We start from the raw sequence: 13,339 nt of genomic DNA on the forward strand, positions 1-13,339 counted from the left end.
GCCCCTACAGGGAATACGAATGCCATCCGCGTAACCTATTAAGGCACGACAGATAACGTCGTAATCGTTGCTAACCATCGTTAGGTAACCATTTACGTCAAGCTGCGAGATTTTCTTAGATTGCTTCGCGGATAAGACGCCGTTTCCTTTTGGGGTTTTCAACTCGATACACAACCCGCGGTATTCCTTATGCGCATTTAGGATTAAGAGGTCGGGTTGACCGGCTTGGTAGCCTTTTCGCCAGCAGGTTATTCGCTTGCTGTCTGAATCTTGAAGCTCGCCAAGACCCGGCGCTATGATGAAATCGGGGTAAAACCTACGTATGTAGTCGACTACCTTCGCGTGTAGGTCGGCTTCATTTTCGATCTTAAATACTAACTTGTTTGGACCGTCGAAGCGCTTGTCCATCGCATACTTACCCGCTTTCCTTAGCGCGGGTAGGACTTCTTCGAAGACCCAATCGCGAAACTCCACGGCTTTGGGTAGTTTGGAGCTAAATGTCAGTTCGTACAGACCAGGTTCGGATATAAACACGGCATTTGGTTGCGTAGTAAAGGAGCGGTGATTCGCAGCCCCTAGTAGATCAGCCCATTTTTTCTGGTATTTCTCAGATACATGTGCTCTAATCGCATCTCTGGGGCGCTCATAGCCCAACGCCAAAGCCACTTCCTTTGCTTTGAAGTATAAAGTTTCGCCTTGCACTATGCATTGCAGTTTGGTTTCGTTGTTTTCGAATACGCGAAGCATTATATACCAACGATATTTTTTTATCAAAAGGATGAGCGAGTGGATCAATAGGCAACGCTCTTTAGCTGATTCATTTCTACGCTCAGTTGCGCGTCAGACACGACGAAGACGTAGCAGTTTATTTTGTCGCCGTCGCCGGCATCGGTGTTCTTGGTGCGCTTGATCTCCAAAGTGATGTCGTCCTGCGTATTTACTAGACGTAAACCCTGACCATGTAGGTCTTCGTCGTTAATGGTGCGCATGTCAATCCACAGCGCATACTTATCCTTAAAGAATTCCTCGGGGCTAATTTGGTCGCCAAACTTACGCATTGCCTCCCTGTACACGTCTGCGGGCTTTATCCCCTGGGAGTAGACCTTGTTTGGAACGCCGTTTATGTCGACCCCCACGTTAGTAATGTTGGGGTAGTGAAAGGCTTCGGAGCCGCGCTTACCGGCTTCGTAGGGTTTGGCAAACACCAACATTAACCCCGTGAGACTTCTTCGGGGGAGGTTAATGCTTTGGTTGATAACCTCATCCGTCTTATCCAGGAAGCTGAACGTCTTATACATTACTACGTGGTCGTATAAGAATGCCTTGCCGGAGCTGTATTCCATGCCGGCGCTACGGGCCAGCTCTTCGCTGTACACCGTTTCGTACTGTAGCTCTAAGTTGGTAATAGAGTATGGGGTTGTTGTGGTAAGTGCAGTGCTTAGCCCACCAATGATGTTATTAGCATCTGCTAAAGTTACTTCAAACTGTAGTTCGGATAACTGTCTTGGGTAATACACACCGTGATTCGTGATTACTTCAAAGTCCAGCGGTATGACATACTTGCTACCATAGGCGGTCTTTATTCGCTTTGCGTCTGCCACTGCGGTTTCTCCGCTGCCGTCAGTAGGTTGCGTTTTCGTAGGTGTGCGAACCTTACGTAGAATGACACTACCAATTCCTTGTTCTATCCTTTGCGCGCGGTCAAATGCTGTTAACCATAGATCCTTATAGGTGGTATACAGATCGTACCTATTTAAGTCCAGCAAGGATTCCCCAGCAAACTTGATTCTCATCTTAGAAACGATGTTGCGACCCACGTTGTTAACGATAATCCTTTCATCTGTGGGGCTTGACTGCACCGCTAAGTCGAACCTTAAAGCCAAGGTGCCAGGGACTAAGACTAGGTTATCCGTTAGGCGGGGCACGCCTACGTACAGGGTTTCCCCTGGCTTAGCGCTGCTGGGGGTGAATGTGACCCGATGAAAGGTGCGTTCTGCTTTCAGTCCGCCAACCTGCTTAGGTAATGCGTTGGGATTTAACTTTGAGCTTATCATATATAATGGAAGTAGAAGGAACGGATCCAGACTTCGATCCCCTTACCGAAGAAGGTCAAGTAGACATTAACGACGATGAGTATGAGTCTTTGCTTCCTGATGACAACGTGGATAAACGAGGCCTCTTTAGTAAGTTACTTAACAGGTATGGCAGTAGATTCCGCGATGCTATGCGCTCCTTAAGGGAAAAGTATAAGTCCAAGAATCCATACAAGCCTATTCCGGAATATCTACAAATGGATGACTTGGTCCCTGAAGCCCCCGACGCCCAATGGCTTCAAAGAGTCCAAGAACAAATGGACGAATCCATAGGCAAAGACCAGCCGGACGACTTCGATAGGCTAAGGGAGTTATTGCCCGATTGGGATCCTAAAAAAGCAATAATGGTGTTTGATGAAGATGAGGAATATGGTAAGGAAATAATTCTTGGTAGGCTCCCAAAAAGCGGCTCTAAGATTTACTTAATTAGAGACGAGCGGGGAAATTTCTTTCCCGACCCCAAGATTCCTAAAACGTTGAAAAAGGCCATTGGAAGTCCTAACTTAGCAATACAGGAGGAAATGTCTGAGGAGCGGATAAACATTGGTAGGCAAAGATTCTTTAGCGCCCTTGCAAATCTACCACCTGAAGCGGGTGGAAAGACTGAAGACCAAAAACCCCTACAACTTCAAAACTGCAAGGGAAGATATCAGAAACCTAACTGCGGAAATAGAAAGGCAAAATGAGGAAATATCCGACCTGGAGCAGGGAAAGATAGCGGAAGTAGCCTCCCTTAGAAGGGAAAAAGACGCCGAAATAACAAGGCTCGTGGATAGGATCAAGGACTTAACATATGACCGTGGGGGAGACCCGCGAGAATTAACTAGGGAATTACAAGCCGTAAAAGAGGAAAGAGACGTAATGAATGGAAGATATGCAGCCCTCATGGAAAGGCTCGACGAAGCTAAGGCAGACCGAAGGGGAACATTTCAGGCCCTTCAGGACGCCATAAGAGGCTTAGATGAAAGGGACGAAGCACTCATGGAGTCCTCCAACACCTTGCTTAGAGTCGAGCAACACAGAATGCAGTTGTTGGATGAAGTCGCCCATAAAGATGAGCAAATCCGACAATTAAGTGGCGCCGTCGAAGACTTAGAGCACCACGCCAACACACAACGGGAAATAATAGCTGAGCAAGCGCGCCCCGAAGAAGAGCGGGTAGCTGCGCAAAGGGAATTGGAGGAAACCCTGGAAAGGCTTGAGGAGGCAAGGACGAGGCTTGCTACCGCAGAGCGGGAGCGAGGGGCTACCACCACTAAGCAAAAAGTAAAGACGGTAATGAAGTACCTCTTAAAAATTGGCGTGCCGTTGGCATTTCCGGGCGGTATTGCTGGTGCGGTGGTTGCTATTATGGATGCAATTAGCGCCGTAGGTGCGAAGGCAAAGGCGCTGGGTAAGAAAATAGGCGGCGACCTAGCCAAGGTGGGTAAGGAAATGGGTGCAGGGCTGGCTAAGGTAACTACGGGACTTGCGGCAGGGTTAACGGCGCTGGGTAAAAAAATGGCAGCAAGCATTCCAGGCTTGCTTGGTAGCACCTTAGGTTTGGTACTGAAGACGGGCGGTGAACTGTTGAAGTTCGTGGGCAACAACATTTGGATCTTGGTCGTCGCTATTGGGGTGGTACTCCTGAAGAAGATTCAGGGTTAATCTTATCTGGGTACGTTACTGGGGGCTTATCGTCGTCAGGCATCCGGGGTGTTCTCGACTTGGGATAAGTAAAGATAGTATTCGCACCGCCTTGATAATGCGGAACTAGCGGCAGCACACTCATGGTGCTAATGGTCTTATGATTCCAAACAGCGTCCACCACGTCACCCTTAAACGTCGCGGCATTAAATACGACGAAGCCTTTATACTTATCACCTCCTGCGGTGTCGCTGGGGCGAAGTTGAAGCTTCGCGTATTGACAATTAACTATCATATGAAAAGTCACCGGCGACTGATTTTCCCTACTACTTGAAGCCTCATACGTAAAGTGTGATGGGTGCCTGTTATTTACTTTTTTTCTATATGGAAATAGTGGAGTGTTGGTCTCATCTACTATCCTAAACCCAAGATTACAGCTATTGCGTAGGTTAACGTCAAGGGTGCATATTAGTAATCCTAAACCCCCAACCTTTACCCAAATTCCGGTATCAAACCACTCATCCCCTTGGTAATAAATCTCCCCTAAATAGTAATGAAAGCCTTCTTCCTTTACGTGTGGGTTCATATATCTATAGACTCATTACCGTAAGGGTGCTAATGGTAGCGTGATTATAGGCTGTATCCCTTTGATTTTCTATGCTATTTACCGTAACCTTTCCCGTACCGTCTACTCTTATCTGCAGCTTTACCTTCCCATGGCAATCGGCGACCATATGAAAAGTCCAAACCGATAGATTTTCGGCGCTGGTTGGGTTGGGCTCTACGGAGAAATACGCAGGCTCCCTGTTGTTTGTCTTATTTCTCATAGGCTGCAGTACGCCATTCTCATCCAGGAACCTAAAGCCGACGTTGGCATGGCTGCTCGTGCCAATGCAAATACTACAAAGGATTAACTTCTTTCCTGAGTAGTTCAAATTCACAGACATCCACGTGACATCAACCCAAGATGCTTGGGTGTATTTTTTCTCGCCTGTGTAAGTCGTATAAACACAATCTACTCCAGCTACGTAGGGGTTGTTCATCGCCATATATAATAGCTCAGACCAACGCCTGCGGTGGCTAAGCCGGCTTTTAGTAAGTTATGGTCATATTCCTCAGGTATCGCAGGTAGGACCTTCTTTGATGGTTTCTTAACTACGGGTAGCTTCGTTTCGTGTGACTTTTTTGGCTTCTCTACGAAGTGAGGAATGTTCCTAAGAGTATCAGAGTTCACGTCATTCGCCCCAAACTTCATATCCTTAGTAGCTCGTTGAAGTTTGTTGTTGTATCCTACTACAGAACCAGTATTTATAGATAAATTACTGGGCATTAACCAACAACCCGGGGCTACGGCATAGTCCAACCTTGCTTTGGAATTTTGTATGGCTAGTTGGTAACGCTGTACGCCCTTGCTAATATCACCCTCCAAAATCGAACTTTCGAATAAGATCAAGGCTTCGGCTCGCGTCTCTTCTGCGGCGCCGGTATTCCCCACTATACTCGATCGGGTGTTTACCTGAGCTCCAAGGATGGAATACACGTAAGCTTCTATGCTGCGGTTCAAACGGGCAAGGCCGGCTTTGGTTAGTCCTTTACCTTCTGGGGGTATGAAATTAAGATATTGCTTTGTTTGCTCGTCGTTGGTAATTTTGATAATCAGTGGATTAGCTCCACCATACTTACCACCCTCGTCTTTGAACAGAGGTCCGTCTCTGACTTCCTTAGTGGTCTTGGCATTTGGTTCAAAGAAGGTGCTACTGTCGTGAGTTTCTTTGTGATACCCAGTGTCCCACTGCAACCGCAGCGTATGCACTTCCTTATCGCTTAGCTCGTGCCCACCAATCCCCCAATAAGCCCAAATATGTCCCAAACCATTGTTAGCGCCCGTAGTGCATCGGAAATCCTTCCCTACAACACCAAACTCCTTACAAAGTCTATCATAAGCCGGCACGCTGTATTTGTTATCTCTTGGATAAAACGCAGCATCTCCCGGCAGCGCAATAACACCCATCTCATGCAGTATTCTTCGGACGGTAAAGTGGAAGTGAAACATAAATATCGAATTCTTCATCAACTTCGCACTTACACCGCAGCCGCTGGTGGCACACCAAACCGCAAAGTTTAGTTGCTGCGGCCAATAACGCATGTTAGGACCACTTAACCATTCATGAGATTCCTTAGCGGTGGTATGAACAATGGGAACGTTTTTGAAGATATCTCGCACCTTTAATGGAAAGGAATGGTTGTTTGAGATCCGCATGTTCAACGTTAGGTCCAAGCTTGGGTGTTTATCAAATGAAACTGCGGGTATCGGATAAGTACTGGTACCCAGCAATAATTCCTTTGACCAACTAGGTTTAGGTTCGACATGCAAGGGCTTATGTTCGATATAACCAGGCGGTAAGATCTTAGGATGCTTCAGCTGAGAGTCTATCTGATCGACCAGCGTAGGTTTCAAATCCTCATTGCTGTACATCCTAGAGCCGTTATAGTAAATCCCATCGGGTCTTCTTTCGAACTTACTAGGGTCTGCATGCGGAAACATCTTCCTAAAGGCTCTCCAATTCCAGTAATCCCTGTTGTCGTGATGTGGCTGCTCCTGTATATCATTCCCAAAAGCGTCGTACATTAGTATATATAATGGATGTTATACCATCAGCACCTAAGTTGTACCCAGATGTTCCCTATACTACACCTAACGAACTAAACGCCGAAAACTTTCGTCTGAATAAAGCGAACTTAATCCTGGCTTACTTGGAAGGGCAAACAAAACACTACGAAAAAGTCCGAAAAAAGTACGTCAGAGCCCGGAGTACGCTACATAAGATTGCGATAACTTCAGGATCCATATCTGTTGTGTTAACGGGCTCTGGCGTTGCTACTTCGCTTACTGGACCGGGAATAATTGTTGGAGTTCCTTTGGCCGGCGTTGGGGCAGCTTGTGGTATTATTTCGGCTGTTGCTACGGGTATTATGAAAAAGCTATCCACGAAAATATCCAAGCATGACACGACAATAGCTCTGTCTAGGGCTAAAGTAAATACTATTACCGACCTTGTCTCAAAGGCTTTGCGTGACAGAAAGATAGACGACGTAGAATTCTCGCTTATTCTGGCCGAAGAAGACAAATACGAGAAATTAAAGTCGGACATAAGGAATAAAAAAACAGTCGTAAAAGATCTTTCCGAGGAATCTCGCAAAAAGATCTACCAGGAGGCAAAAGAAGAGCTTCAAAGAAAGCTTGCTCAGTAAACATCGTGACGGGATTCTATTTACATATCGAACGCCGGCTGTCTGGTTCATATGCAAATTAAATATAATAATTTTCACATACATAAGCGTCCAGATGTGTCTGGCGTTCGCTTGTGATCGTGGACTTTGGGGCTGGGGAGGCCTAAAGTCCCGAGTTCGAGCCTCGCTGTAGATGCATTTGGACCGGTTGCTGTGAGTGAAAAAAAAGCCTCCCCCACTCACAGCAACCGTGGGGGGAGGGGTAGAAAGTGCGATTCAACCCCGCGATGGGGGGTTTCGCGAGGAAAAGTTGGAAAAGTCAGGGGGTGTCTCGGGACGCTGTCCGGAGTTCACCCTCTGGTGGGTCGTAAGAAAGATATATGTGTATGTACTAGAGGGCCTCTGGCGCGGGATGAAATAAGCCCCGTAAGCCCAAAATGCAAAAAACCCCACTGGGGATAGCTTGGTGTTCTGCGCGATGCATTCCCCAGTGGGGTTTCTGGCAAAATAAACGCCAGTTTTGCATTTTTATTTTCTCGGAATCCATCCTAACAGGGGGTGGTTGGGGTCTATTTTGTAAAATATTTCGTAAATTACGTCAGGATAATAAGGAATATCCTTATTCAGCCGACAGAATAACCACTCGGCTTTTGTCATATCAGAAACCTCAGGAATAGACTTACCGGTAATTTCAGACAAAAGATAGGGAATAGCTTTGTAATATTTCCCTAGCTTTAATTTTTTCAACGTTTTCCGTAGACTTTGTGGGGTTGGCTCTTCTAAATGGTCTATGATTTTCTTCTTTACTTCGTCGCTTAAATATATCGGATGTAAACCTTGGATATGACTCATCCAGTCCCTGAAGTATTTTATTCTCTTATATGGCGTTTTCTTACGACCTCCATTGGCGTAATACTGCTCTTTGGTAGCATTTGGTACGGCATTACGAATATTCTTACCACACTCGTAACACTGTGCTGACGTGTCGTCTTCTATTTGCATTTTCTTACCACAACACCAGAAACCCTTGGGCTTAGGTATGTTAACTTTGGATCTTAGGCAAATTATACAGAAGTCATTGGTGAACTTTTTACATTCATGCATCGTATATATATCGTACATTTTTATAAACACTTATCTTTGATTCCCAACACAGCAGCAGTAAGGACTTATCGCGCGGCTTATTCCCGCTGCCGGCGCCTTCCTTAAACCGCCTGTAAAACCCGTAAATCTTTGACATTGACCGCGAGTCCCCCTTACTGCTGCTAGTCGCCTCAAGTACTTAGTCAAGTCGTTGTCAAGTCACCTCAAGTACTTAGTCAAGTCGTTGTCAAGTCACCTCAAGTACTTAGTCAAGTCGTTGTCAAGTCACCTCAAGTACTTAGTCAAGTCGTTGTCAAGTCATTGCCAAGTCATTGTCAAGTCGTCATCAAGTTACTTGTCAAGTCCTTCAAGTCCCTTAATATAAGATGAGTGGCACCGAAGAACAACCAGAAAAGGCTCCCGTAGAAGATACCAAGATTACCAAGGCTAAATCTCTCGTGGTCGCAGGTGGAGTTATTGCAGCCTTAGCATTCACTGGAGCTAATTATGGTGGTCAGTATTTGGATAGATTAGTTAGAGGCGACAAAAGCGGAGATTTGGCCGCCGAAAGGAAGAGACACGACTTAGCGCTGGAGAAATATCAGCGAGACGTGGCAGCTTGGAATGAAAAAAGACAAACTTACAGGGATTGGTTGGATAAGAACTACCAAGACAAGATGCAGGCGGATAAGAACTTTGAAAATACAGACTACGCCTTTAAACTTTATGCGCAAGCACACCCCGCGGCATTAACGGGGTTGAGAAAGCCTCAGTTTAAGAATTACTATCAGCCTTCTAAGAAACAAAAAGACAATGAGTTGGTCTTCGTAGGAGTCGCAGGGCTGGCCGGAGGCGTAGCTTTGGGGTATCTGCTCTAACGAAGGAAACTGTGTTTCCTGAAATATATGATCGTCTTTTTGGAAAGCGACAAGAATAACTTTACCACTTATCTGAATCCCCCCATCAAAGCCCATAAGGTTCGGCTGGTTAGTTGCTCTTTGTACAATTCTTGGTATAATTTAGTCAATGCCTTGGTCACTGAGCATAAAGGCGGCGGCAATTATCAAGGCGTATTGCTGCCCGATGGACATTACACACCAATCACCCTTGCTAAGGAATTAGCAAAACACGGTTATACGCTCACCACAGGATTGCCGCACGAAATGACCCTCAAACATAATATGCCAAACTATTCAGTAACTTTTGGAAAGTCTGACCCATTGGGATCTTTATTATGTGCCTCGGGCAAAACAATTACCGACACAGCCATACCTGTGAAATGGAAAGTCGCATCCTCTTACGAAGTCTATTGCGACTTGGTCCATAGTTACAACAATGGAGAAAAGTCTTCTCTTATGTCCAAGTTTCTGCCCAAAGGTAATCCATTTGACCCAGTAGAATACACTCCCATTTCTTTGAGCTATGACTTGTCCAATTTGGTAGAAAGCATAAACATCGCCATTAAGGTGGACGGAAAGACGGTGGATTTTAACGGACGTAAGATCAATCTTGTTTTGGAATTCATATAATGGGCCGCGTAGAGGACAAACTCAAGAGGATTTACTATGGACCTGAGGGCTATTGGAAAGGAGCGTCGGCCATCAAGAAACTCGCGACCGCGGCCAGGGTATCAGATGAAACGGCTAAGAACTGGCTAAGAAAACAAACCCTCTGGCAGGTTTATCTTCCCGTGCCCAAGTACATTCCCAGGCCCAGCTTTACCGTAAATGCCCCCAATGAAGTTCATCAGGCGGATTTGCTTTTCTTACCGCACGACAAGGTGAGGAAAAGGACCTATAGGTACGCTTTGACCGTAGTTGATATCGCAAGCAGATACAAGGACGCCGAACCCATAACCAGCAAGGATTCTGGGGAAGTCGCAGAAGCCCTAGGTAGGATTTATAAGCGCGTTTTGAAATGGCCTAAGCTGCTGCAAGTGGATGCGGGGACGGAGTTCATGGGCGTGGTTACTAAGACCCTGAAAGACCACGACACTAAGATTAGGAGAGCTGAAGCTGAGTACCACAGGGGTCAGAGCATCGTCGAAAGATTCAATAAGACCTTGGCCGAGCGTCTCTTTGGGTACCAGTATTGGAAAGAGCTGGAAGATCCCTCCAAACGCAACAGGGAATGGACACAGCGGCTCCCCCAGGTCGTCGCGGCTTTGAACAACGAGGCGGCCAGGGCTACGGGAATAAAACCCAAGGATGCCATAAAAAAGAAACACGTGGAGCACAAGTCCTACGTCAGAAGTTCAAGGGCGGTCTTCCCCCATGAAAAAAAATTAGGTAATGTCACAGTCCGATATCTCTACGGACCGGGTGAATTAGAAGGAGGATCCAAAAGAGCTACGGATCCTAATTGGTCTTTGGAAACTTACCAGATCCGAAGCGTAATAGCTAAGAAGGGTCAGCCCATCTTGTATTATCTTCACGATGGCCCCACACGTGGGTTCGTCATGGAAGAACTGCTTATCGTGTGATGTCCGAATGCTATCGTATGCACTCCGTCATCACACATCCATCGCTTACCGTCAAATGCAGACAGTGACACGTTCTCCTGCGTGACGTTATGTATCTGATGACCATAGCTGCGCAGGCTGTTCATCTTATGCCGCTGTTCCTTGCGTGTTCGTAATACGTTGAGGTAGGACTCGTGCGTAATGTCCTTCTTAACCACGTACTTTTTTACGCCTTTAGCTTTCTTTTCTACACCGTCCAGCTTTAGCACGCTGTACATCTTTGGTTTCAGACCCACGTACTCTACTATGGGTTTTCCTAACATTTCGTCTTTCATCTTCCCAATTACCTTCTTATTCTTCGCAGAGTAAAGGAAGTGCTCCTTCGGGTAACCGCTGGTGTCGTACTCGTCTATGTCGGGGAGGCAGTCTTCGTAAACGTCTTCCGTTTGCACTTCTAGAATTAGGGAGTCGGTGTCTGTGTACAGGAGGCGACAGCGGTCTCCGTACTTTGGCTTAAGCTTATCGTAGTAGAACTCGTACATAAGCAGCTTCGATAGATCCAGCACCGTAAAGCCTGTGTAAACGGGCTTGTTTAGTAAGAGGTTTGCCCTTTTCATGTGAATCACGTAGAAGTTCAGCATTTCTACGTATCTAACGAAGCCTGGCTGTGACACGTATGCTTCTGCTTCCTCTTTGGTGCTGACTATTTTTACGCTTACGCGCTTGCGGATGTTCTCCATTGTCTTTCCGAACACGCTGTTGTTCATCAGTTTGAAGAGGTTTTTCTCGAAGTCATTTTTCGCTGCGGTACGCTTTTGCGTGTTAAAGTCAATGTAGGGGCGCATCCAGGGTTCCTGCGTGAATTTTAGGACTCTGTGGATCTTCTCTACGCGTATTCCGTGTCGCACGTAGAACTGCAGGTTGCGGTAACGTACCACATACTTCTTCTTATCCATCAGGTTCATAGTTAGTTTCCTGTACGGTTTGTAACCAGGGCACATTTGCTTTTGCAGCGGACTTAGCTGCTTAAATGGTATCTCTATCGCTTCTGGTGCTAAGGGGAACTCATTGTGTTCGTCGTGCAGGCGCTCTGGGTACTCCAGATCCACTTCTAAGACGTAACCCTTGTCTTCCTCCTTTCCTACCTGCATGTAGAAGTCTATCGGCTTCACTGGATCCCATTCGAAGTCTCTCACAGGTAGGTACTGTGACATTGCCCAACCATAAAGGTTATTCGCATCCAGGTAGTAAATGTATGTGGTTGGTTTCTCTGGGTCGTGCTCTACTAAGGGGTTGTTTGCGCGGGCGTAACGTCGGCTGGGTCCGCATACGCCGCCACGAATACCGTCTTCCATAAACCGATACATGTCGTACTCCGTTAGGAGATCCAACTGCGCATTTGTCTTCTTTAACAAAGCACTCCAGCTGAGCCCAGGAGCCGTGTAGAAATTAGCGGGATCCAATCCGTAATATTCTATAGCCATCTTTCTGAAGCTTTGGAAAACATCTGCAAGCAGCACTACGTCAGACCTTAGGTAGATGTCGTGGTAGTCCCCCATGTTCTCACAGGAGTACTTTTCCCACACGTCTAACGCATGCTGGTACTCCTCATCCTTTATACCGGACTCGTTTAGGGTGCTGTAGAAGCGATCTTTGGGTGGTAGGGACTCTTTGAATCGATCCCAGGAATCCATGTATTCATATGGGTAGACTCCTTTCCTTTCCGCGCCATATTGACTGGAAATGGGAAAGTTGGTGTTATACTTTACGAGGTTTGCTAAGGAGTCCGCCATAAACTGCTGCGAATCTAAGAACTTTAGCTTACCCACAGTTACGGACATGTAGCGCTCTTTGTTGTTGGGTATGCATTTGACGTCGGAGCCGTCTGTTCCTTGTAGTAGCAAATGGGAGTCGTAACCGCGGAGGTTGTGAAAGAACACCGGAATCTCCATGTCTGGATTTACTTTGAAATTTATATTGCATTTCCAATGAGCCGCTCCTCTGTATTTACCCGTGATGTGGCAGTGATCCCTAACCTTATCCACATAGAAATCCTCAACAAATGCTTTGTGGCAGTGAATGCAGTGCGTGGAGGGCTTTCCCGGCTTCTCACCTTTCTTAGCATACTTCCCGCATTTAAAATGAGCTTCTCCTAGATACTTTCCATCTTCATCCCACGCTTTCTTGGCTCGTCTTCCAAACTGAAGAAGCGTATGTTGACAAATGTGGCATTTTTTTGCCTTGTTAAAAGCCTCCTGGTTCTCTTTGGTAAATTCCATCTTCTTTGGACGTCTTAATTGTTCTCTAATCTCCCCCTCCTCTTCTCGCAATGCTTCTAGAAACTCATTAGCTGCGTTCTTACCTCGGTAAATCACAGGAGGGTTTGCTTTACCGTCTGATCTGACTACTATGTAACCAAAGGAGCAGATCTCGTGTAATCCTACCTTATTCGTGGCACCACGTTTCTGCTCTTCCTTAGTTATCAACGCTTCGAAGTCTGCATATATCACGTAAGGCACTTGCATCTGCTTTTGATGGTCTGCGTATGAAAGCTCTTTGTTGGTGGGTATCTGGATCCGTTGCGCCACTTCTTCGACTCCGCGGCAGATCTCATCGTGTTTCTTTAGGGCATTTAAGGATGTAAATGACAGCAAGCAGCAGTCACAGAAGTACTTTTTGCCTTTGTGCTTAGTATGTCTGTAGAATAGTCTGCTAATGTGTTCAACCCACGAGTAGTGTCCGCCGTGGTAGAATAAATGTACGCGCTCTCCTTTACTTTTTGACAGAACTAACGGTACTATCGTCTGCTCTCTGACTCCGTAAACGTTAATTGCTAGATCGTTTA

At 46.3% G+C, this 13,339-nt stretch overlaps 1 protein-coding gene across 1 annotated transcript in view; it reads right to left on the bottom strand.

The window, feature by feature from the left end:
* Window positions 1–8,211, bottom strand: part of LOC148910880 (uncharacterized) — a 55,407-nt gene extending 47,196 nt beyond the window's left edge. Inside the window, exon 1 of the mRNA XM_089030659.1 lies at window positions 7,634–8,211. Within this exon, the coding sequence (XP_088886785.1) occupies window positions 7,634–8,072 (439 nt within the window). The 5' untranslated portion in view covers window positions 8,073–8,211. The remainder of the gene's footprint in view (window positions 1–7,633) is intronic.
* Between the last annotated feature and the right edge of the window lie 5,128 nt (window positions 8,212–13,339).

The sequence above is a fragment of the Actinia tenebrosa genome, unplaced genomic scaffold (genome assembly GCF_029948245.1).
Source record: "Actinia tenebrosa isolate PJP-AT-01 unplaced genomic scaffold, QUT_ActTen_1.0 PGA_scaffold15__27_contigs__length_11533743, whole genome shotgun sequence".
Taxonomy (NCBI): Eukaryota; Metazoa; Cnidaria; class Anthozoa; order Actiniaria; family Actiniidae; genus Actinia; species Actinia tenebrosa.